The 26,872-nt window shown below is 40.4% G+C and overlaps 1 protein-coding gene across 9 annotated transcripts in view; it reads left to right on the forward strand.

Moving 5' to 3' along the window:
- The window catches only part of LOC117210891 (dystrophin, isoforms A/C/F/G/H), a 441,996-nt gene that overhangs the window by 317,606 nt on the left and 97,518 nt on the right, over positions 1 to 26,872 (forward strand). For all 9 annotated transcript variants that reach the window (XM_033454312.1, XM_033454311.1, XM_033454305.1 and 6 more), the window contains one exon: positions 23,077 to 23,249. In XM_033454312.1, the coding sequence (XP_033310203.1) occupies positions 23,077 to 23,249 (173 nt within the window). The remainder of the gene's footprint in view (positions 1 to 23,076; positions 23,250 to 26,872) is intronic.

The following is a 26,872-nucleotide window of genomic DNA, read 5'->3' on the forward strand; positions in this document are numbered from 1 at the left end:
GCCTTTTTCTGAAATGGATTGCACGTTATCGCAATGAATGATTGTACACGTTCATTCTTCGGGCCCTTGACGGAGGTCTGGCCTGTCGTCGTCATACGCTCCTATAAGACAAGCAGCTTGTAGTTGGGAAAGGAGGCGAGTTGGAACCGTAATTAATTAAGTGTACGATAGCTCTATGCTTGAAAATGTTACAGCGGGCTCAAAGCTTGACGTTATTGCGCCGCAAAATGGATCGGTGAAAAGAGAGCAACGATATGATGGATGGCGATCGTATCGAAGAGATTCTCCGACCGTTTCTACCCTTTTTATCTTTATTTACACAGGTCTTCGATTCCATGCCTCTCCTCTCTCTCACTCTCTCTCTCTCTCTCTACCTTCTTTTTTTACTCTCTTTCAATCTATCCTGCTCTATATGAAGCGTATAAAGAGTATGATACGAAATCTTTTCATCGCTTCGATCCCTGCTTTTGTCGGATCGGCGTAATGAACCGAGTAAAGTTTTCCCAACGATGCCCGGTTGTTGCTGTTTCTGTTGGCTAATAAAAAAGAAAATTCGAAATTTCGCTCGAAAAGAGTGAGTTAACTTTTGCATTACCTCGAATAATCCATTTGGATACGAAGCAGGGAACGTCCACGTCGTTCGATGAAATTAATCCAGATTATTCGCAGGATATATCGTGGTTATTGTTTAAGGTTAACGAGCGTCCAGTTTCCGAGTGTTAACATTATTAGTGGGATGAAATGTGGCCGGCGTTGATGACCGGCTAAGCGAGTAAAAAGCTTGCAGAGAGGATTACGTAAACTCGGTCGCGTTTCTCTGACGGCGAGGATCACAGATTCAATCATGTCGTAGAACTCCGACTCTCGTGGCTTCTCCTGCGGTTATTCTATTTTACTCACCGAGAATCGGAACACGGAACACCGTTACGGCTAATTACGAGCGTAATGAAGAGTATGAATGCAAATTAAAACTTGGTAGACCGTTTCGCTTGCTCCGTTTTATAAAAACCTGCTAGTTTACGCTGGCGTGCGCCAGGAATTATAAAAATCCTACTGAACAAACGAATCGATGGTAAACAGATAAGAATATTGTCGTTTAAACATTTACAAATAACGTTTATATCGTGTACGTTTTTCTTTCGTCGAATGAAAACCAGCTTGACGTTTGGGTACAGTGGCGTATCGGTGGCTGATCGGTGATTGACTTATACTACTGCAGCAAAATCTTTTAGACTTGAGCGACGATATGATTGATATTGCTGTTCGTAAACGATCAAATAACTCTCGTTCCTTGCTTTGTCTATTCGATATACACGTATTCAATGTGATACTTGCGAAAGTTTTGTAAAAATTGTTTATATCGAAAGTAGTAAAATGAGAAATATCGAAGACGAGAAATACTAACACGATATAACAAACGTACAACGAAGAAAGTTTCGAAGAAAGAAATTACAAGAAAATTATGACTCTGTATAAATATGACCAACGCGCTCTTACGATTTGGAACTGTAAGCCGAGACTGACCTCAATGTCTATTTCTCCTAAAACTCCCCCGCGCTTAGACAGTCGTGTGATTCGCATGTTCACGCTGGAAGGCAAATACGACTGACACTAGCTGGTCCGATTCATCAATCGGTACCGCGAAACCTCGTAACAATTCAATTAACCGTGTCCAAAGCTATCGCCGCTAATTATAATTCCCCATAAATCCAGCGTCGAACCGCGAGATTCCCGGCTGATATTTATCGACGTTCGCGGATCGGTCGTTCACCCTGTTCGCGGGGGATGAAACGATACCTTTCGAGCACCCTGTTCGTCTCGTGACGTCGCCTCGCCGCTGACGAGAAGTGTGCCGTGCCACTGAGCGACGCCGATAAATATTCATGGGCACCAGTCATGCTTCACACACCGCTATCTTTCTCGGTCCAAACATGGTAGATCCGAGTTTACTTACTCGAAGCGGCTGGAAACAGGGACAAGGTGGCTGAATACGTGACGAGGAGTCGACACATTTGTCGGTTATGGTGGCCACCGTGCTGATGCACCCTCTTCCATCTAATACTCTGCTGATTTCGCACCCATCGTGACAGATGCGGACAAAGTTGGCGACCGCGCACGCCACCGTAGATTGCGTAGATCAGGAATCCTGAATGGAATCGATTATGGTCGAATAGGTCGATTATGCGTTGCAGAGAATTAAGAGCACGACGAGAATTATACAAGATATTAGTATTATAATTGTCAGCGAATATTCGAAAATTGACATATAAATTAGCAGAGAAGGAATATCGAAGAAATTGGTTAAGATATAACATTGGATTAAACGTAAGAGGAAGATTAGATTATCCAAAAACAGGATCATCGAAATGGAGCGTTGAAGTATCAGCTGCTGAGAGTTAGTTCTTAATTAGAAATCGGTTTGAAATGAGTTAGGAGTTTCTCAGAAACCAAGGAATTTAACGGAGTTGTAGATTTCACGGACTACGAGACATTAACTTAGTAGATGTTTTGGTGAAGACGTGAAAATGTTGCCGGAATGAATGCGTTGCGTTGATGAAAAGCGTGGTTCGAGTGGCTTGTAGTTGCGGAAGTTATTCGGTGAAATTGGGACGGTTAAGATACGTAGCGTTGCGCCTTTTTTAGAATATTCGACTTGAAGTCTAGCGAGTTAGAACATATCGGCTTTCTGTACTTGGCTTCTACATTTTGCAGGAACATATCGTATGTAACTTTTCGCAACACAAATAAAAAAAGAGCGAGAGAGAGAGAGAAGAGAAAGAAAATGTCGAACAAATCGTAGGAAAGTTCTGGAAAAATTGAGATTCGAACGCTAAGTTGGGTACATTTTTCACTCGACACGAGCACGAAATTTACTTAAGAGAAACAGGGAAAGCTGTGATTCTACGACGAGTATCTCGTGCATTTCCCTCCGGAAAGAAGAGGAAAAAGAAGATACTGGGAATAAATAAGCGACGATGCTGGTGGAAAATCTAAAAACTCGAGGTCGATGCCAAGGGGACGGCCGACTAACACGGTGGCTCTATCGCTATGGCAGAAAGTTCCACTTACGTACAGCGTGGCGAGCGAAATGAAATTCGTACGAAGTTCGTCCCGTGCTCTCCGCTGGAAAATGAAAACGTTCCGGCAAAGTGATAAATTGTAGCGCGAGTAAGTGGCGTTAAATCTGCCCTGACCAAAAAATCCACGCCAACTGCTCGGCCGGCTTCTTCTTCCGTTTCTTAAGAACATCCTTGCGATATCGTGACGGTGAGAAGCAAACCAGGATCAAGAGCGTTAAAATCGTTTGAATTTTCGAATTAGATTCGAAAATTTATCAATCAAACTGAGAAATTCAAATGAAATTGTCAGAATTTGAGATATCAAGCTTTCTAAATATTTACTGAAATATAAGCAGCGTGAGTGGTGCAAAGGTTATCGATTTTAAACTGTGATAAATAGTTCATCCAAATATTCTTATTTCGAAGAGCGGACTTACTTCGTGATGAAAATAATATTTCATGGCAGAAACTATGTTCGATTGCATCGAACGATCATCCGTATACCAAAGTACATGTATTATACAAAAGGTTTGGTTCGATAACTATGGATCTCATTAAGAATCAAAATCCGCCAACATTACCGAATTTCAACTTGATAAAATATTTCCAAATTTCGAATCAACGGACATAGAATTAGGCCAACGAAAGAACAACTTGTTCGTTTGACAGCACGATCAATAGACGATCGTAGGAAAAGTGTGCGTTCGGTGGACGAGAAAGGTACGCAGAAGGTTGGCTTTGAGAAACGGTGGGAGGGAGGGAAGGATGAATAGAGAGGAAGAGACGGTAGAACGGAAGAGGCATATTTAATGGGCATTTACAAGAGTCACGTAGGCGAGCGGTACGCGAACTGGTCCGCGCGGAAAACGCACAAACACTCGCAGATGCTGACAGGCACGTCGGCTTTTACGTGGCGCTCGGGCTCAATTGAATTCCGTGCTGCCTCGGTGCCGGCCGTTTTAGTCACTATTTATTCTGTTCGAGTACACGGTAATGCGATCGAGGCCTATTACCGCCGCGGATTTTCATTTATTTGCAAACTGTCCGACCGAAAAACGGATCGAGAACTCGCTTCATGGCCGATTCGTTTTCAACTACGCCATCGTTGATAAGTAGCCGGACATTTTGATCAATTTAGAGCAAAATCCTGTGAATTTTATCAAAATATATAACTAATGCAAATTAACGATCGGAAATAGCATTTGATCGTTTCTTACGGGACCGATAAATAATAAATGGAAATTATTTCAAATAGTTTACCGATGGGACGCTCTAATTGAATACGTCATTCGTTGATGCATGAACTGCTTTTAATTATGCGTCTATCCATCATTTTGTAATTAAATTACGTCCTGTTCGTAAAACACATCAAGCATCCGGATACTTTTTGAATGTACTTTTACATCGTATAGACACGTTACGACAAAATCCACCTTGTCTTTCGAGTTCTCGCAGATGAAAGGATATAAACTTTTTTACCGCACCTCGTTTCTTTTATATTCTCTTCAGCTAATTTTTGTCGTGGCACGTGACGCGTAAGGAAATTACACGCAGTAATCTGGAATTGAAATCTGCGGATCAGTGTTGGTTCAGTAACGCGCACAATTTTCTACTTCTCCTCTCATATGATTATTACAAACCGCCGTATACAAATCCCTAACAATACCAATGCATAACGTTCAAGAGACCAGCCGAATATTTTTACTACAAATGAGAATATATGTTGAACGACGATACTCGAACGACATGACGAAACGGACGAACTAATTAACAAAGAAACGTTTCGTCGAATCGACTTCTCTAACTCTCTAATTTTTAACTTCTCGGAGCGTTAATAAAGCGAATTCGTTTCGCGCGAATAATCGTTGACGCTTTTTTCCAAGTGATCGCGTTAATAATAGTCTGCCTTGAACGAGGAGCACCCGACAGGCACACGAGTACGGGCGCACGTGCGTTGCATCGAGCGCTGAATTCGTTGAACAAACAGCGTGAGATCGTTGATTCGAGTTAGGCCGTTCCTCCGGAACATCAATGGGGCGTTAATTCGTCGACTGCTTCGCCGTGTACCGGCGTGACGTCGTTAACGTCGCTATACCGTGACGATTGTGCACGGAACAAGAACACGGCCGGATCACCGACCCGTTAATCGCTGTCAAATTTCAAAATTCCAATCCCTGAAATTCTGTCCCTCGTAGCACGCTCGCTCTCCCTCTGCCTCGACGAGGGCATAGCTCGCGTCGACAATTGCCATTCGAATTCCCTCGTGCATCGATCGTTTGTTCAACTTTACTGTGGCCCGTAATCAACGCGATTTTGATATTTGTTTCGACCAAGTGTGGAGTAATTTTGGCAACGTTAACAATTTTATGAAACACAGTCGATGAACGTAGAGTTTGAACGGTAGAATTAAGATGTTAGAGCACTAAGATTGGCATAGTAAGACGCTAGAATTATCGTATTAACGATAGACTTATAGCCTGTGTTGTAATTCTTACGACGTAATTAATATATGTTTAAATACGTTAGAAATTAAAAATTAATAAGTCGTTGAATCGTTACTATGCCGAATCACTGATTGTACTGTTAATTAGAAATTAATACTGCAAATATTCGTGATAATATGCACCGCGAGAATTAGCAGAATTCTATGCTGACTGTATTTTAAATTGTTGATATGGAACACACGGTAATTTCAAACCACTGTTAAAGAAAGATGGAATTATAAAGTATAACCGTGTTACAGTTTACCGTTACCGTTGCGAGAAACAGTAGGATACATCTGTTGCAACAACTTCGATTGATCATTGTTCTGCTGATGATGGATTCGAATTCCGAGTAAATTGAAAGAATGGTATCGCGTTTCTGTGCTTCCTTAACGCCTTCGCAATATGTATTTTCAACGAGATCTTGAGATAGAATGTTGCGAGATTCTACAGTTGAGACATGAACTAGAATTTCGAATTTTCTTTCAAATATAAGAAAATCTATCGTCTTCGGAATCATCGATAATTGGCCTTTCTTTTTTTACGCTAACTACAACGAAACGTAATACGCAAATCATCAGTAACAATTAACATATTAATTCTTTTTATTTCGCTTGTATTTCACACTTAGATACAAAGCCGTATCACCAGCGAGAATATTGCAAACGTAAGTTTTTCCTTTTAACTGTCGAAGAACTAAAACACGAGATATAAAAAGGCAAATCCAAGTTTAATTATTCTTTATACCAGCGGGCTGAATTATTCATTTCACGCGTGAAAAGATTAACACTCGTCCATGAAATGCAATAAGTACAACAAAATATAAAATATAATAACACCAAAGGACAGGAAAAACTGTGCGAGCTCGATAAAAGAGTAATAACGAGCAAAGTAACAAGTTACATCCAATGCAATTCCATTTCTACGAATTTACTTATTTATTGAACGTCGCAATGCCATACCACACGACCAACAAAATTTTTTAGCTAAAAAATTCTACTTGTACTCGCGTACGCGTCGACCTAAATTCCTCCAAAAAAAAAAAAAAAAAAAAAAAGACTGAAAGCCGCTCGAACAACGTAACACGGGTGTGTACGCGCAACAAATCTTCGAATAAACGTTTACGACGGGTTAAAAGCTCGAACAGTGATATGCCTCGTCACCAGCTGGTAAACTCGAGCATGTACATAGAAGCAGGCAACCAGAACGATCGTAATCCAAAAGTACAAAATCGTATCGTCACCGACCGATGTCCGAATTTCGAATACGTGGAAAACCCTGGTATTGATCCGTCGTTGCTGCCGGATCCTTCCCACTCGGATCGGTCCTTCTCGTTCATTAGCCTTTTACCATCCTTCTAATTTTTTTACGGGAAAGCTCCGTTTCCACGTGACTTCTAATCTGTAGCCAGTTGTTTTTTCTTAAACGTTTCTAATTCCTCTTTCGCATCCCCTGTGTAACGACAGACGAAGACCCTTCAATTTATACGGTTCTTCTAATTTCGCTAATGGCTTTGGACGATGAATGGAGACTGGACACTTTTCTTCTTTCTTTTTTTTCTTTTTTCGAAAATGTTTATATGATTACGGGTGAACTTATTGTGACAGTACGTGGAGAATATCTCTGACGGCGGTTGGTGTTATAATAAGAAAATTTTCATTGTAAAAGTTCAGAATTTATAAAGCTGAAGCTATGAAAATTTTGCAAGGCTGTGTCTATTTTACGAGGATATCTGTTATTGCTAAAAATGTTCGACATTTGAGTAGCCTGCGGTATGGAATTTCGCGGTAAAGAATTAAGAACGCGTGTATCTAGAAGAATATCTGGAATTACGTAAATAATATAATAATATCGTGTTAACCGTAAGTCTGAACGTCGAAATCGATATTGGCAATTGTAACGAGACCGGGTAGAAACTAATCAAATTGACAATAAGAAGAAAATCACGTTCGTAAATATAAATTCTCTGAATATCTATCGAGTACGACCTACCAAAGCTGGAAAGGAAGCAGATATTTTTGAAAGCCGCTACGTAGTGGTTATCGGGCGAAGATCCTTTTGCGAAGTAGCGTGATTTTTACGAGTGGCCGGATGAGATGGACGCGAAGCGGTCGGGAAATTGACGAATCGTAAAGAGCATCGTTCTGATGGCTCATAAAACCGGCGAACCCGTCGGTGACAGCCGTTCGGTTCTCTGGCGAAGAAAGTGTTGACCGTCGATCACGATCGTGAAACTCGATCTAATGGTTCGTCGAAGGAAAAAAAAACACTTTCGTGGTATAGCTGGTCAAATCTCTCACTGGTCGTCGATATACGATCCCTGGCGTTCGGAAAATATCTCGCTCCGCGTTTATTGACCATCAGGATCACTCACGAGGGCTTATTCTTTCCCTGGCGACGAATGGAAAACCGAATTTTATTTGCAGACGCGTAGAGACAAATGAATATTAGGATTTCTATCGAAGATTTATCTTTTTCCATGCGTTTGGTCGGTGTATTTTTTAAAGAAGTCATTTTGATGTTTCAAAAAAAGAAAAAAAAGCATTGAGTTCGACGGTGTTTGAAGGAACGTATTTTATAGTCTTCCCTTTTTCTCCCCCCCCTTTTTTTTTTTTTTTTTTTTAGAGGACAGGAAATTTGATTTTAGAGGATGCTGATAGTTTCCCCGGTCACTTGACCGGACTTTGGCCCGACATTTCCGCGATCTTTGTCGACGTTCCTTCGTGAAACTTTTCCCGAGAACCTCGGCTACGATTCCGGAGATATCCCGAGTATGCGGTAGCTGGTACACGATGTCCTGCGTTCCATCTCCCGAAGGAAGTTTCATATCCGATATAGACATGTTTCGCGCTAACGCCTTTTCGTCTATTTGCCTTTGACCCCTTGGAAATCGACCTCCTTTGCGCGGGAACGAAAACGTATGAAGTTTCTTTGGCTCCAAGGAACAACTATAGGATCCTAGAAAATTGGATATTTCCTTTTCAGTAACGAATGCAAAATTTCAAGAAATCCAGCTTGGAAAATTAACAGATTTTTAATCCCGGTCCTTGGAGTCTTCATATCCAGAATCTTTGGAATTTGCCACTTTTCAAATCCAACATCTTTCGCGTTTTGAATCTTTACGATTCAGAAGCCTCGTTAGAATCTTCAAAATGCAGAATTCTTAGTATGCGATAGTTTCAGAATCTAAAATCTTTAAACTCCAGACCCTTTCGGATTCAGATTTTTTATTAAATTCGGATCACCCAGCAAAGCAAACTTTTCTACGAAGCCTACGATGGAAAAAAATCTACGTCCTTCAAAGTCGAGGCGCAGAGAAGATTATAAGTACAAATTTCGCGGTAAATCCTGTTGGAAATTTTGGACGAAACGGGGAAAAAAAACAGAAAAGAAGGTACAAAGGAAGAAAGAGAGGCCAGTTTTCGGTACTTTGTATTTAACCGAACCACGAGGTAGTTGGGTTTTGATCGCCAATGGGGATGAAGCTGGAGCGCGACGATGGCTGCTGCGGCGCTCTCTAATCGTCCGCAAGCCGCTTAACCCATCCCTTGTTCCCATCGGCCTCTTTCAGTAACATTACGTTGGTGGTTGGTACACCAATTTCTCTATCAGAGCCTGAACCACCGGTATTAACATCCGCCTCGATCTTCTCGTACGTTGAACAAGATTCTCGTTGACTGCACGCGAAACAAGAGTGAAGCTAATACGTTCTGTGAGAAACCTTCTTCGCCTGCGTAATGTCTATTCCTAATATTTAGAATGAAGTTCCGCCTTAACTCACTGACATCGAGTTTAACTTGAAGGAAAATTGCGAGCTATCAAGAATATGGTAGCAGTAAAAGATTATAGGAGTGTTGTAATTTCTTGGTGTAGTTTCATCTTTAGATCTTTATACATTAAATATTTGGATCTTTACAATTCGTTTCGGAAATACCATTGATATATGTATATAGAGTAAACTGAACTTAACTTTGCCTTGGTATAGAAGCATAAACGATTCTCTGACGAAATACAATTTTAGTTTCGGTGTCGACGAGCTTTCGATCGATCACCTCCGACCTCTTTACGTCGATTTCTCAATTTCATTGTCCAATTATATGATTAATGTTCGATTCTTGAAAGAAAAAAATACGATTTACCTCCATAAGTTCGATTGTCAAGCGGCAATGCTATAGATAATAATAAATTGCAGGGTAAATTAAAAAAAGAACGACAATCCTTCCAATATTATCTCTTTTCCGTAGCCTTCTGTGATATTAGAAGCTAATCCATATACGTTCAAGTAACTAAATGACGTTCGCAAACTCGGCGCACGTAATAACCGAAATTCGTGGAATTGTTTCGTTATTTGTCAAAACGTTCGACGAAAAGAGAGATGCTCTTTCTGTCGTTCGTTTCTCTGGCAGTCACTCGTCGCGAAAGTTATGCCATGTGTTTTCGACAGAAGACAAACGACAGCGGCGCTTCTTCCGTACGGTTTGCAGCGGTGCCATGACATTTAGATGATATTAAAATGAAATTTTCTCCGCTGCTGTCCCTGCTTACCCCGCCAGAGGGAACAAGGGCAAGGGAAATGATTCTCGTTTCAGTTTTTGACGAAGCCCGTGTGACAGGCTTCGCCCTCTCGTCGGGTCCGAAACGAATCGAGACGAAAGCAGAGGGGGGAAAAAGAGTGCCGAACCGTGGACGCCGTTAATGGGTTCCGTCGACGACCCGTAGCTTTGCCAACCCCTATCCACCGACGACGAGAAAAAAATGAACGACGCGTGTCTGGTAGTCGCGGGGAAACCAACCGAGCGGATGAAAAACCAAAGTCTGACGTATTGGCGATCTTTTTGATGTTGAATTAATTTTTATTTTGAGATTTGGAGAAAAATATCGTGCAGCTACGTTTCAATGTTCGAGGAATATTTTAGAAGTTTAGGGAACGTGATTTTAAAATTATATTTTAACGTTTGAGGCATTGAACAGGTCTGGATTAAACACACGCTCACTTTCGTATCGATATCAATTTATTAACCGAGTTAACTGATAATTAGGAGATTGAAAATCAAGCCCAGTTATGACAATTTTACACTTTGCAATTTTAGATATAATATCTTTGTTAATGAAATTGAAACGGTAAGAAAAGTTAACAGATCCAAGTTACACGTTTCTATGTTATGTCTCGTAGTTTTTAAATAAATATCCAATAAGCTGGCGCTTATGGAACGCTTGGTCGAATTCACAGACGTGTAAAGATTAGAAAAATCTGATACATTTATAATGTCTTGCGTTCTTCTTTCATTCGATTTTTCTTCCTTTCTTATTGTTCCTAAAAGATATCGAAGTTATGAAAAGAAAAGAAATAATAAATAGAATCGAGGAACTTGCGAATTATCGGGGAAGTGGTAGTTTCGCGAACTTTTCTTTGCTTCGTGACAGATTTTTTTAATCCATCATAAAAGCTGCCATCCGACTTTATCCGAAGAATATACAGAGAGTTTCCCGTGATTGTCACAGTTAGTCGGAACAACGAAGAAATCTGCATCGTTGAAGACCCTAGAACTCGAGTTATTCGCCGGCAACTTTTCGTTCTTTTCGTCCTCCAGAAAGAGACTTTTTCCCTCGTTGAGTCCGCGTGAGGCGAAAAAGTGACGACGGGACTCCCTTCGAACTCGTTTGCAAGTACGACATTCACTTTGCATTTCATTCGCTGGAAATTGTTATCAATCTAAAGGGGAACACACCTTATGCTTCTGAAAATTCCCACGAGCCGTCGGGAACTTCGTTTCAAGAAATAATATTCGATTTCGAAGCGAAACGACGCGCTAATCTCGGATCGAGTTATTGTCTCGCGTTTCCCAATGCCAACGGTGCAATTCTCCAAGGGATAATGGAGTTTCATAAACGACGAAAGGGGTCTCGAAAAATTTTCTATGAATAGATTTATATTTCACGCGAATATTCGTTTCTTCTTTTTTAATTCCACTTGGTTTTATCTTCTCGACGAAGATAAGAAGATTCGAAAAGACAAAGATTCAGGTTTACGAAAGTGTTAGAACGGACAATAAGATGGAATCATTCGAACGAAGAGAAAAATCAAGATTTATCTTTCGAATATCGTATATTTTATTCAGACTCGTTATCCTGCTCATTTATCTCGGATTAAATCTACTTATAAATATCAAAACGGTTTAAAGAAAAGAAACGATTCTAAATAAGAAAAATACTTCAAAAATTACAAATCCTTTGTATCGACACTTCGAAAAAATCTTCAACCAATCAAATTATTTTTCAAATCTCCATCATTCTCGCGAAGAAAACTTCGTATGTTTCCTAATTCAAGTCACGAACTTCGATTATTATGTAAAGCTATACTTTCGACGATATCTCATCGTAATCGATGACTACTAATCGTCATAAAAGTATTATACGCTTGACTTTAGTGGTTTGTTATACCTTTTACTTCTTCTTACTTTTTCCCTATTGCTCGTCAACTTGCAATTACTTTTATCACATGTATGATATCAAAATGCTCTTGTCCATTAATTAAAAAAATTAATTAGTAAAAGAATCCTCCGTCATACATTTTCGATAGCGAGGGATCCTGCTCGATAAGGAAAGAAGAAAATCAGTGGAATTCGTTTCTGTCGACTACCGCGTGAAACGTAGCTAAATTATTTGCGGTTCATCGGGGATGTGGTGACAGGGTTGAGGCCTGATGTTTTACAAATCCGCCTCGTTACTTACCACAAGCTGTTCGTTCGATGCATTATTCATCCCCGTAGCCCGATTCCGCGTCTCGTATATTTTATTTTGATCGCCACCAGAGTCTCACAGCCTCGTTCCAATCGGGTCCAGGAAGATGGCTCGCTTTCTAATCCGACAGAATGCGCCCCTATTCCATTCTCGAGGCCACATTTTATCCAGCTCTCGCTTCGAGAAAGGAGGTGGACACGCGTCATTGATTTCGTAACAAGATAGAGAGTGCTCAACCCTCTTTCGAACGCCGTTTGTTCAACCCCTTCTGGGATAAAGGGATAATTTTTCTTCGAGGAATTGGATTCCACGTAACAATGGCCAGGACGTGTGCCTGACACGATGCGTCCTATTCGAATCCTGCAAGAACTAATCGTTTCTCCGGCTGAAATCGATGGCTTTTGTACCTCTCTATATGTACCTGTGCTTCACACGGGTCAAAATGACTGTTAGATAGTTGGTAATTGATGTTATGAATGGAAAATTACGTAGCTCGACTTGCGGTTGATTTTCCTGTTCAGCTTCTGTAGTTAAAATTCTTTCTGTCTTTTAATTCGATAACATAGCGAAATCTAGAAAGTAATAGAAATTTTTATGAGGAGATCGTTAGGTCGTAAGTGGGAAATTACGCTGTTAGAATTGGAGCGCATTGTCTCGCTGACTTTTTCATAGTTGGAATTTTCTTTATTCTTTAGATTTCTAGTCTGAAATCTAAGAATCAATAATAATTGGAACGGAAAAGACATGTTACTGTTTATAAAATAGATAGTTTCCTATAAGAAACTGAATAACGTTCGTGTAATTGGCAATCGTTTGTTTGATCCATCTGGGGATAAAGAAGCCAATTTTTCTCCAAGGAATTGGATTTTCTCTAACAATGGAGTCGATGTGCTCTTGACGTTGTGATGTATTTGATAGCACTTGTATGAGCTAAGAGTTTCCTTTTGGATAAAAACGGATGGAACCTTGATTGTTCGAACCAAACTCAACTGAAAATTGTATTTACCGCTTAAGTGAAAACTAGTAAAAAAAAGAAAAACTTAAACAAGACCTTTAAAAGTGACTGAAAACAAAATAAAGAATAATAACTATACACTCGAAATGTCCAGCATTTCAGCGTGCGACTAAAACTTCTCAGAAAATCGTCGTCCCTGAATAAATTAATTAATACGATCCAAACTTCCGCTTCGTTAAACGCGTAAATTTACAAAACTGAAATCAGTCCCATCAGAGTACTATTATTTTTCTTTCTTCTTTCGCGTTTACACCCAGTCACAATTAAGTGCAGCGAGACGTACGTACAATTTCTTCGTCTTCAAATTCGTCCGCGAATTTTTCTTCGTAACTTGTGCAATGTTCGACGAACGTTCAACTCGGCACCCAATCTCCTACCATCGACGACAACCAATGGAAACGCCGATTATTGACAAAAACTGGAGGCAAAGCGTTCCGAGTGCTCATTAGCGCGGCTGTTTAAAATGTTGTTTGCCGATAAATCGCGACACGTGTTCCTGGATTTTTCTGTTGCACGGCTATCGGTCAGCCGTATGAAATGCACGCACGTATCACGCGACACCCGTTCAGACAAGATCCGTGTGCAACGTTTAATCAGTGATCGATAATTCGAGCAAATGCCGTGGCATTTGCATACAGCTGCTGCGTCGATCACGGTGAAAACAAGCGCGTTAGTCGCCAAACGGAGTGCGTGGGTGAGAGGGTGAGAATTACGAGAGAGAAAAATGCCTGGCACAGTGTGGTGGAACGAAAGAGGACGCAGGAGGATGTGCGAGGACAGCGGCGGAAATCCGTGCGTGTATTTATCGAGTGTCGAAACGTCGAAATCGAAGAGAGTGAACAGGTAAAGGACGTGGAACGTTGGAGGAGAGGGTTGGACAGTTGGGGTGATGAGGGTGGAACTTCCGGGTACGTAATTACGGTGGATTATCGTGATAGTGTGCGCAAAGGGGGCACCTGGCCCGGGGGGCGTGCCACCCTTCAGGGGAACCTCCCTCGGGGAGCACGTGGCAAGCAGAAACCGGACGACGCACGGTATATCTACATTTCCTACATGCTGCTGGCAGAACTGCATCTCTTCGAACAGGTAAACGCCTATGTTTGATCGTTCACGACGATACGTTTGAGACGAGCAGTGATTATCTTTGGTTTATCTTGCGGTTCACATGTTATTCGAAATAGGTAGCTTGAGAGATTTAAAAAAGAATATCTCTGTTATATCGTAGTCAGCCATTTATGCAACGTTGCAACTCTTAAATCGTTCGTTTTAGTTTCTATAGATGTAAATATCATATAATTTATTTTGAGGAGAAATGAAATGACAGATAAACAGACAGGGAACTCCTAAGTGAAGAAATTATTAGATCCAAAAAATTGTTTCAGTCTCTCCGGTGAACAGAATCTAATCGATGATAAAAAAAAAGCTTGTTTATTGATTTTCTTTTTCCGATGTAGAACGAGACAGTAAAATGTATAAATAACAAAGTAAAATTGCAGAATTTGTTTATTTTTTTTTTTTTTTTTTTTGTGTACTATAGAATCATCGTAGACGATGACGTGGATACGAGAATCTACCTTCGAGTCAGCAATAGCTAGGGCAATTAACAGAAAAATATTTTTTCTCAATAAGGTTTGTTTGCGATCTCGTGTAGAGAGAAACGATCCTCTCAGCGGGTTTCGGAAAAAAAAGCGGCGAATTCAGTCATTTTTGCGAAGCCGCGTCGGTGATTAAATGAAAAAAGGTATGAATCACTGGGAAAACAATTGGAAAACGAAATCCAAATGGAACGATGAACAATTCGATAGAGAAGTATATCCAGTATTAGTTCCATCGCTTGCTGAACACACTCCATTTCCATTCGAAACTTTCGATCTACTAATCTGATCAAAGAGCCAACCATTCGAAAGTGGCGCAAAGTTTTCAATTTCACCGGTGATTTCGAAGAACCATTTTGCTACTACAACTACATGTACGAAACTGGAAAAAAAAAATGTTGAAAACCGACAGGGGGCACACTCGATCCTTTGCAGTCCGAACAGCATTTGGAATTTGATTCCAACCGATTCATACTCGATATTTTTACAATCGATGATACATTTATGTTACGTAGCACGTATCTTTATCGAATCCATTTCTAACAAGAGATAACATGATTTACACGTTACAACTATGAAGTATCGAGTGAAATAGAATATCGAGTTCAATGTTATTACGTGTTTTGGACTACAAGAGATTGACGGTGTGCTTAATCGATGTCGAAAAATTAATACATTATCGATCATAGGCATTGGAACGTTGCTCTTATTCGCCAATTATCTTGCAACAAACCTGTTACTTCGTTCCCATCATACGCGCATTATATAATAATATACGTACAATATCAAACAAAGTAAAAGTTAGATCTTCTGCATAAATATAGCCATTATGCATCCTAACATTTATAACCGGCAAAGCAACTTCGTATCATTATAATCATTACGCTTATTATTGTAATAAGAGAAAGGTATCTCGCGATAGCGACAGTCATAAAATAATGAAACGACGATTTATTAACGATTCGCAAAACTTCCGCGCAAAATCATTCAACGACGCGACGTGACAAACCGCTAAGAAGGTTGCACGGCTCTATGTGAATGCCGTTTAGGTCGTCTCGTCCATAGATCACGTAAATTCGCCGGCTTTGTCCCTGCGGAGTAACGCCTCCAAGGGAAGGAGCTCTCTCAACTGGCGGAACAGTCGAGGAATCTCGGTATACCGACGGGTAATCGGCAATTCCCCGTTAGAAATCCTCGCCAGCGTGCACGTCACCGACCGCCTAAGTGTCAGACATTGATTAAGCTTGACACTGCCGATTAAATGCGTCACGTGGAACAGGCCGCTTCGAAAGACGAAGCCCCTTTGAATTATGCTCGACCCTCCGTCGTTTCCGACGGAATGGCTCGTCTTCGTATCATGTAAAATTTTCATCGTGCCCAATGGGATCGATTAAATTTTAGAGAATTGACGCGGATAAACGGCACGACGTCGTTGCCATATTATAGCAACGGCGCGAAGCTTTTAGCCGCTTTTACATTTTCGATAACGGGATTGCATATTCGCGTGCACCGTTAGAAATAGAATTTTGTTCAATTTCATAGCGATTTTCCACGATTTTTACTACGATGTCGCGTTGCTCGTCCGTTTTGTCAAGCTACAATGAAATTAATCGAAACTATTTAATAACCGTGCAATTGAAACGTTTATCGTGCGTATAAAAGAATATCGCCGAGGATAGGAATACGCTATCAAACTTGCACGGGATATTAGTTGATGGTGAAGACGATAAAATCTGCATTGTCGATTGGAACGTATTCTACAGGAACGATGGAGATTAAAACTAAAGATCTTCGAAGAATCGAAGGAGAGATAAATGAAATAATGGTGAGAAGTAAACTCGATCCTTAGGGGTAGAAAATTGCAAGTAGATAATAAAACGCGTTAGTTCAGAAATCATTGAAGTTTCACGAAACTTTCACGGTTAATCTTTAACCGTGGACCACTGCGCGACGTCGTATTGCTCGTCTGCACATAGATTGATGTTCGAAATTGCTGGAATTAGAGTAAAAAGGAAGAAAATTCCTGTGAACGACACAACGAAAAGACGAACGGGTAGCATCGGCGGAAGCCACGTCGCAGAGAGCTAGCAATGCTAAACAGTTGACAGTGGAAATTGAGGTTCGGCAAGGCTGGAATCCTGGAATCCGGCTGGAAAATTTGACAGGGATTTACGGAGAGTATTGCGACGCGAATTTTGTTTACAGACCTCTGGTTTGAATTCGATTATCCAGCTTGAGTAGCCGCAGAACGTTAATACGGAATATGTATGGAGTTTGCTGAAAATGTCACGAAAATTGGACGTATATGAATGAAATTTAGATGAACGGTCTAGAAATTAGAAACCTGAAAGAGAATTATGCTTTGATATGACTACAATTAATATACAGTACATTGTCTGAATTAAACGAACAAAAGGACGTTGGTAATTCGAATCACAACCGCCATCGATGAAGTCACCAGGCGTAACTAAAATAATATTATTAGCGAAATTTGTTTATTCAATTTTCTCCTGCGGTAACACGTTTGCTAATAACTTAAAAGGAGGAATATTTTATAAGCGAAATTATATCTGATATTAATAAATTCTTTTGAGAAGTTGTCTGACCATGAAGGTCTATGTCGCTTAAAGTCTAAGCAGGACTTTTTAAAACTCTGTTTCTCTGTACGATCTACCTCTTGTCGATTCGCAAGCGTTATTGCTTAATAAATCATTGTACGAGACAAGCAAGATATTAAATTTACCCTCGCAGGACGAGGATAATAATAACAAATTTTTATAGACTCGATCACAGCAGTTTCCTCTTTCGTTTGATTTAAGTCGACGCACTTAAGTCATACGCACTGCAGGATGATATAGCGATAAAACAACATTGTTTAAACGTGTTAGGTGCTACGTGAAAGAATTTGAAGCGTCGTCAGCCGATCGTAAATAGCGTAATTAACGAAGGAAGTCGTTTGTCTCGTCGCGGCTCGGAATATCTCGGCTCGTTACGTGTTTCGCGTTCGATGATTGATGGAACGTGGATATTATTCGCGAGGCGGCCGCGTAACCGTGTTTTCCTTTGGCAATTACGTGTGTACGCCATGTGTTCGAAATATTATCAGGAGCCGCAACACCAGGCAATAAAGCGATCTCGCCTCCCAGACGTAATATTACGTCCTTGGCATGGGAACAGGTAATATGCTTCTCGCTTCGCCGCGGGCAAACCTGCACTTCGATTCGAGCGTAAGGATTCGCCGCTCTAATTGAATCGTGGCCATACAAACGCACGCGAAATTGATTTAATTACCGATGTTTGCGCGGATCGTCACTGAGATAATCGAGCAGCCGGATCATTTTGTGACTCGTAATTTTTTAATCGCTATACTGCCGATATTTTGCATTTATGGAATATTTGAAACTGTAAAATACGCAGATTGCAAAACTAGTTGGACGCATAAAGAACGGTCTATTAAACGCGTGATATTGGCAAAGAGAATAAGCTGTAAAACATTCTTTTTTTAATTTTACATTCTTAACTATATATATATATATATATACCATTTTGTAGCTTTGTAAAAAGGAACTTGGAACGCGATGAATTAAAAATCCATATTCACAGAAATTTCTGAGCAATCTGAAAATTGTTACGAAGCTTTCGCGTAACCCTCGGAGTAATTAAAAATTTGCAACAATATCGCGAAACCTTCTGCAGTTCTACGAATCGTCACACTGGCCTCTAGAGTATTACAAGAATATTACGATATTGAAACGATATTGGAACGTGACGAAGTATTCTGCTGCGTTTTCAACGGTGTCGCACGGAATACTCCGTACATCTAGACTTTCACGTGAACTTCATTATCAAGCGTCTCGACAATTAATTTCCTGTATATATGAGTTTAAACGAAGGATAAAATCACCAGCGAAAATCTTCCGAGTCCTTCCTTCTATATTTTCGCGAAAACTAAAGTTGTAGAGAACGAAAGGAAAAAGGACAGGCGGAGGAGAAATGGAGCGATTTTATCGTTCATGACGCGCCATCGATAACGCGCTATTTGCGTAATTGCAGGGCGGTTGGTCCGATAAGAAGCACGAGCGCCGTCGACTGGCTAAAAACCCTTTACATTTTGCGTTTTTTCCAGCCCATCTACCCATCGAATTTCTTCTAAACGCTTCTTTCTTCTTTGCATCGGTTCACCGGGGTCACTTTATACTCACCCATTACTCGGAAAATTTAATCTGCATTGAAAGTGCGCCGTTAAGACGGCGTATCGTATCCTCCAGCCTCTTCGAGATCGATCGGTATCCTACGATGTGATACTTGATTGGCAAACAGCAGAAAAGTGTTAGCTTTCTTCTCTAAACTCTTTTCTGCGAAATTGAACATTATCGTAGAGAATTATCCCACGTTGTAAAGAAAGTATAGCGTGCAAATTTCACTTTTCCTAAGTACAGCAGTTCGAGCTGGATCAGCGAATGAGATTGGACGTTGATCAGGCAATCGATCGCTTTTTGCATTTTCTGCATACATATACGGATAATAGAAGAATAAGATTACTCGTTGTTTACGTTCACGACTGGACAAAGACATAACAATTTTTCTATCGTTTCACACATACTACATTTCTACGGTAATACAAAAAACAACGCAGTATAATAAAATGGAGAATTTTCAACGTGTGTGAACGTTGGCGTATACTCGGCCGACGATTAATCCAACCACAGCTATCAAACTTCATCGTTCAGATATCTGGTGTTCCAATTAAACGTCACCGATTCGCACTTTCGACCAGCACTCTGACGAAAAGCGTTTTGATGGATGTACCCCGACGCTTTTGAAACAAGTTCCTTGCACCGCTGCACATCGTGTACCACAATATTTGCCATCTATGTTTGCCGCTCTTCCTCTCCGGTGTACAGGTTGTACCGTAAATTGTGGACGCAACTTTACCGCGTCGAACACGTAGGAGCGATAAAAAAGCCATGCAGCAGCTGTTCCACCATACCAATCAATTCCAGATATCTTGTTATTTTTACGACTGTCGATACTTTTTATTCCATAATTCGTTTAAATCAACCTTTTTATCATTTTATTGTGCAATCTTTTAAAAGAAATATCAAAAGGAACGATAGGATTTTTCAAACATTTCCAGCGTGAACGATATTTCATTAGATGATACAATGGCGATCGTAAAAAATTCAAATACCTTTTACAAACTAACAATTTGCGAGCCAACGTTTTCCATCTGAAATGGCGAACAGTCGGTTCTCCGAAAGTGTTATCGCCCACATAAATTCCGCCGGAGCTGTGCATCACTCTCGGTACATTCTCTGCCATGGAATCGTCTACGTTTTATGATGCAACCTTTACACGCGTCAACTGCGTTGATTCAAGAGAGATTCGTGTTTGGAAAAAATATCTCTTCCATAGAATTCCTGAATTCCAATAGTTTTGGCTTTTCTAACTGGAGACTTCAGTGAAACTCAGGGGACCCTCGTTTTAGAACTCGCAGTAGCCCAGAAATCACCGATTACTTCATAGATTGCCAATTATTTTATGCAAGTTCATATTTTTTGAATATAATTTAAAAAAAAACCAAGATAGGAAATTTTTTTACCTATTAAATATCATAGAGAATACTACGCTTTAGATATTTTACGTATTTCTGCATATTCAAATATTTATATATTTCGCATTTTCAAATTTCCCCATAAACTCGTAGAAATGCTCAGTCTATTATTTAGAACGCGAGGTCATCTTTTAATCAAACTTTTCGCTGTTTAACTATTCATTTATAACTTATTTATCATCTATCTACAGTAAACTAGTAGAGTCGCAAAACGGAGATGCGAAATGGAAAACAGCGTGCATTCAATTCCGGAACGACTTTCAATCTGTACTTGTTTGAATTATAGAAGTTAACATCCGTGGCCCGAGAAGAAAGGCTATTGAATTATTGTCCGCATCCCCCGTAGTGGAGAAAATTCGCCAACAGAATGGAACATACGAGTGGCTTTCTTTTCCAACGAAAATACCCTCTCTTAGGCTTTTGGATATTCACCGATTCTTCTTAACTCCGCTGTGACCTGAATGTCTGATCGTCACAGGATGACATTCCGTCTGTTTAATCATTTCTTACGACAGATTTCATTGTGCGTTGGGGGTGGTTTTTGGCGAACTATACCTTCACAGCGAATGGAGAATTCATTGTGAAGGGGATGATTGTGAATGGGGAGGTTCGTAGGATTTCGAGGGTAGTTTAAAATTGCACGGTTAGAACGTTTGGATGATTCATACGGTTTCTTTTCGACAGTCGGCTTTACCGGAATTGTACAGTAGTTGGATGATCATCCCTTAAAGCTAGTCTCGTCGCTAGTTTCTATTTGAATCGTGGATATTCGCCGTAAGAATATTTCCTCGACACTTTTATGGTACAACCAATCATTCGTATAGTATTTATACGAACGATAAATTGTAAAAAGCGAAAGGATGTTCCGTTATTTTGAAGGATCTAAATTAACTAACTAGATACTACTAAATTTATTAAACTGTAAATGTACAACATGTACAATTTAGTAACATGTAGTTACAGTCGCAATTTAGTAGCAGGTAGTTACAGTTGCGATTTAGTACGGTACGCATTATGCAATTTAGTATAGATACAATTTGGCAAAACGCATGTACAATTTAACAGTAAGTGCTTCAATGTGACGCCATACTTTTTTACTTTTTAGAATTTAGCCTTTACATAAACCATATAAATTTAAATTCCAAAACAGAGAGAGGCTATACATCTTTCGCTGTAAATACCAATATATACACAGTATCCATAAATAAATTTCCATAAAACAGTGTTTCTCCTAAATCACCGATTGCATCTGCATCGATTTTACGATGCACGAGAAAGGAATGGAAAAACGTGAAATCCGCTTACGGCGAGTAGCAAGTTGCAGAAACGAAACCATGTTTTACGTTTGATTTTGAACGAAAATTTTCCTGTTCGGATCCTGCTACCTGTGGAAATTGCGTGGAGTATATAGAGCGCGGGGCAACGAATATTTCTTAATTCACTTGCATCGACCTCGATTTATTTTCATCGGCGCACGTCAACTGTGGACCCAAAGCTTGGACGTACATGGGGAACCCGGCATAAATCACTTCTGGCCAAGCGTTCGCCGCAATTCACGTCATCACGATGACGAAACACTGTGCTCTTTTCCCCCTATTTTCGGCGTATACTTTCCACAGGGTACTCTCCCGTGGAGAAAATCCCAGGGCAATATTGCGCGAATTCTTGAAATTTTCTACGTCGAATATTTCACGCTGACATGGAATGTTTCTTCGATAATAACATCGTTCGTTGATCACGAGATATTTTAACTAGTGGCAAAATTAGCTTGCGCGATGATTACGCAACGATCGTAAATTTCATCGTACACGGTAATTTGTATCGATCGCTTTTTATTTTATATATTGTTTGTTCTTAACGCTTCTGTATACGCCACGCTATGAAGTTACGCTTTTCGCTTGTGTTACAGTTGGTTACAATGTCTCTGTTTGAAGTTCCGTATCCCAGTTCAATCCTGCACAGTTTTGATTAGTTTGTACGAGTAACGCGTCGATCGACATTTTTGCCACTTCTGTTTTTCATCACGAGAATACGAGAAATGGAAAAATTTATTTGGGTTTGGGAAGCGTTGTCCTTTTCATAGGCACAACTTAATTTATTACAGAAACCAAACATACAATACTGATATATATAGGACAATACTGATCGTAGAAACGTATTAAATTAAACGAACGTTCAATTTAGTGGAATAGGAGCGATAGTTCTCGCTAATTTTACTAAATTAATATTTACGAATAAAGAGAATAAAAACAATTCTCAATTGACATCATTGGATCATGGTGACTACAATAATTTGAATTAATATTGAATTATTTATTTTTAATTGTATTAAAAATCTTATCGATAGCCTTCGTCGCCTACAACGCACAATATAAACTGTAACGAAAAACGTACTAAAATTCTACGTAATATTTAATCTATGCTCTTCGTTGTACATCGTCTGAAACTAAAACCCATTGGTACTAATTGAGGATTGACATTAACCATTAAAAATTCAGTTCTTATATAATACAAAATTAGCAACGCTGGAAGAGAAAAATTTACGTTACCTTTTGTTTGGATGTTTCAGGACCTGCAATCGGAAATCGAGACACACCGAGACGTGTACGCATCCCTGAATGGTACTGGCCGGAAGCTGTTGAGTTCTCTGGCCAGCCAGGATGACGCGGTTATGCTGCAACGACGTCTGGACGAGATGAACCAGCGATGGCATCACTTGAAAGCGAAGAGTATGGCGATAAGGTAAGTGACGACCGTACCGCTTTTTCTCATTTCTTTTTCTACTCTCTTCCCTTGTCTCCATTATGGTTCTTCCATCCTCCTGTTTTTCCTCTATCCTACATTATCCGTTTCTTTTTTCAATCCAATTAGCGTTCGCGGTGAGAACGATGACAGGTGGAACGGCGAAGTTTTCAGCTCCCGTGAGCGGTAACAGGTGCGCCGTTTCGAGACAGACGTTCCATTTTGATTGCGGCCGAGTATCTAACCGGCGAGAAGTGGCCGTAGAGAATTCAGCGCGAGATCGCGGCGTGGAAGAATGAATTATACGGGGGATAAGTTGAAACGCGACGGCCAAGAGTTGGGTTATCGGTCTGGTGAAAAAAAAGGACGGAGGGTGCTTGGAGGAAAAATGTGGGAAAGTGGCGAACCGAGATTTAAGGAAAATAGAAGCTTGAAAAATATATAGAGTGAAAAAGAAAGTGAATGACGCGTTATATGAGGAGAAGAGGATTGGGGAGCGGTGGTGTGTAACGAGCAGAGAATAACGTGGAAAAGAAGATGAAAAAGAGTAGTGTATAGAGAAGGAAGCGCGCGAAAATTAAAGACGAAATAGGAAGAAGAAGTAATTGGTGGAACGTGAGACAAAGGTTGGAGTAAGATGAAATGTGAGGGAAAAAAGAAGAAAGAGATTGACTTTGATCTGAAAATATTATCGGGTTTTAACGTACTCCTGCTGGCTATTAGATTGGCGAATTGTATCGAATTGGTCGAATTGTCCGTTGCCGCAATTTTCTTTTCGGATCAATGTGTTTTTTCCGCAGGATACAACTGATAGCATGTTAAACGTTGCATTAACTATGCCTCTGTACTTATTCGATCGCTTGTATGTAAAATTTTCTCGTGTCATTTCGTTTGACATTTTCTTCTCGGATGTTTTAATACGTTCGTGGTGAGCAAGGTCGTCGGTTAAAAAGTAAATCCAAAGAGATGCACGTGTCATATTGACGCGAGAACGAACGTACGAAAATGGCGGAAACAAATTTGCGAGCCAATGCACTTTCCTTCGTTGCCACGTGGAAATTTTTCGTCTGGGATCGAAACAACACGAACGCGATTTTTTTCTACCTTTGTCTCGTTTGATATTTTTTATTCGTTTCTGTTTTTCGCTCCCTACTGGACGAGCCGTTTACTTCCGAAAACTTGATTTCAGATTCCATTTCGCGTGCCGATCGATTTATTAATCCGTTGAATATTTGAAAAACGCATTAAACCAATGTCAAACTGTTCTCGCGACGGCCGTGGAATGTGAACGGTCGAGTTAGGAAAATCGCCGGTGCAAAAATGCTACAGAGGAACTTGGAAACGCGCAGGGTATTTCCAATTGTGCGCGTGTATTTGCAGTTTCCAGTTTTGCTCGCGACAAATAGGAAAAAGATAACGTGGAAAAATACCATCGACGTCAACGAAATCCACGCCTGCCTTAATATCCTTCAATTTTTGTGCTTGAAACAGAGGTTGACGTTTAACCGGCATCATTCGACGCAAACTAAAACGAGAAAAAAGAGCCTAAAAGGAAGAAAAGGGAAGAACAATGTACCTTGCTAATACGGAGAAAGGGAAAACGCGAGAGAAAAGATAACGCACGTTGTACGAGACAATGTATACACGCTTAAATGCATATTTTGAAACAGCGATTAACGCGATTAACGCCGAGGAACGACAACAATGACGGAACGGCGGGAAAAAAAGGGTTGAAAATCTTAAAAAGAATTCGTAAATCCGCGTGACAACGAACCGAGAATTATTCTCGTGACAACATTGCCGGAACAATGGCTTTTGACGCGCGAACAATTCCAAAGATTTCCAAAGCCGGGCGCACCGGGTCAGTGGCCGTGCGCACGCAGTAGGTTAACTATGAAGCCGGAAATTCTCCGAGCGCCATTCTCCTTTGATAACGTAGCAGTTATGCGTCGCGGTAATACGTAAGCAGAAATTGTAGCGACGAAAGAGCTACCGTTTCGCCCCTACCCTCTGGATCTTTGACGTTCGACCTGGCCTCGGTTCCATCCCTATCGATGCGTTGTGATGAGAAACTCTCACGGGATTCTCCGTGAAACTACGAAGCCGCGACGCTGCTTTGACATCGCAAAACCTCTGCTCCGATCGCACCGACTCCAACCAGGTTGGATTATTAAGGAGCATATTGATTTTAGTCGGTCGATGCTCGATGCGTGCCCGGATTACAATCAGGGTTTACGTTTGTTACATGGTAATTTGAGTTCTCCGAATCAGCATTTGGGATTCGGTTAGTAGAATTAATATTCTGTTGCGTTATCCGAAGGAAGCGATCGGATGAGAGTTTCGTATTTAAGAACTTCAACCCATTCTGTACAAGGACCGATAATTTCTCCTCTTTTGTTTCTGTTCTAATAATCAGCGATTCTGTTTTTTATTTGCGATACAAATGGAACTTTGTTTTTCGTTATTTCAATACTATTCACCTGCGTCTCTTTGCTCCATCGTCCATAATTCGCGACTTTTTATCATTTTTGCTAGATACTAATATTATAATGTTAGCAGTTTGTTCGTTCAGATATTATTTTATATTTTACAATAGTAGATACGCAGTCTCGATTATTTATAATTGTTTATTGTTTTAATGGCAAAACTATTATCTTTTTTAACGGCGTGGAGGTAGGACGAAATATATTTGATTCCAAAAATTTCATCGGGGCTTAAATACTCTGCGTTTCCGTGTTTACCAACCGCGTACTCAGCGCCCATCTTCCGAAGACAAAAATAGAAGCACAGTGAAGCGTTCGCTAGTTTGTGAAATTCGTAGGTGAAAAATTACCGGGGCGCTGTTTTTTCAACGTTCGCCGGTGAAAAACTCCATTCATCTTTCAATTCTGGAGGAAAAGATGAAAAGAGAGCGTTGCTAGTTCTTTTGAAATTCGTCGATGAAAAATTGCCACGGTGACCTGAAACGCGTAACTAGGAAAAGAGCGAGAGAAAAAGACAAAGCGCGAGCAAGAAAATTCTAAAGTCAATGTCCATTTATTATTCCCGTTTCGCTTAATCAATTTCCCATTTTTATCGTCTGCAAAAGCCGCGCCCGTTTAAAAAACGCGAATCCCGACCTGAATCCGTGAACCGGCTGGCGCTTGATTTGCATCAGCCAGTTTATTATAAATCCTCCTTGGATTTTCCTCGTAGAAAAGTTCGCACATCTTCCTTGCGGAAGCAGTTTCGTTGCAAGGAGTTTCCAGATGGAATCTTCTTGCCGTCGATCGCCATCGTGTACTACGTTCGTGGATTACCTCTGTACCCATATTGAAATCTTTATCGGTGGAAATTGCGAATCCCTGTTTCTGTCGCATGCATCGGATATGCCACGCACGAGTTGCCATCGCTTTCGTAGCGAAGTATAAAATGGATCCTTGCGATCGATCGAGGCGATAGAGAGAAGAAAGTGACTTCTTCAAACCAGCGTTTTTCAGGTTCCGGATGTTTTATCGAGGGAAATTTTTCACTAAAAAAGAGATGCTTAGCTGTTGTTACTGTTGTACCGAGACTGAATGCATCTTCGAATCAAAATACGACCTTCGAGATTTGTTCCGATCTGTCCAATACTCTGAGGAATC

The sequence above is a fragment of the Bombus bifarius genome, unplaced genomic scaffold (assembly GCF_011952205.1).
Source record: "Bombus bifarius isolate JDL3187 unplaced genomic scaffold, Bbif_JDL3187 scf7180000008213, whole genome shotgun sequence".
Taxonomy (NCBI): domain Eukaryota; kingdom Metazoa; phylum Arthropoda; class Insecta; order Hymenoptera; family Apidae; genus Bombus; species Bombus bifarius.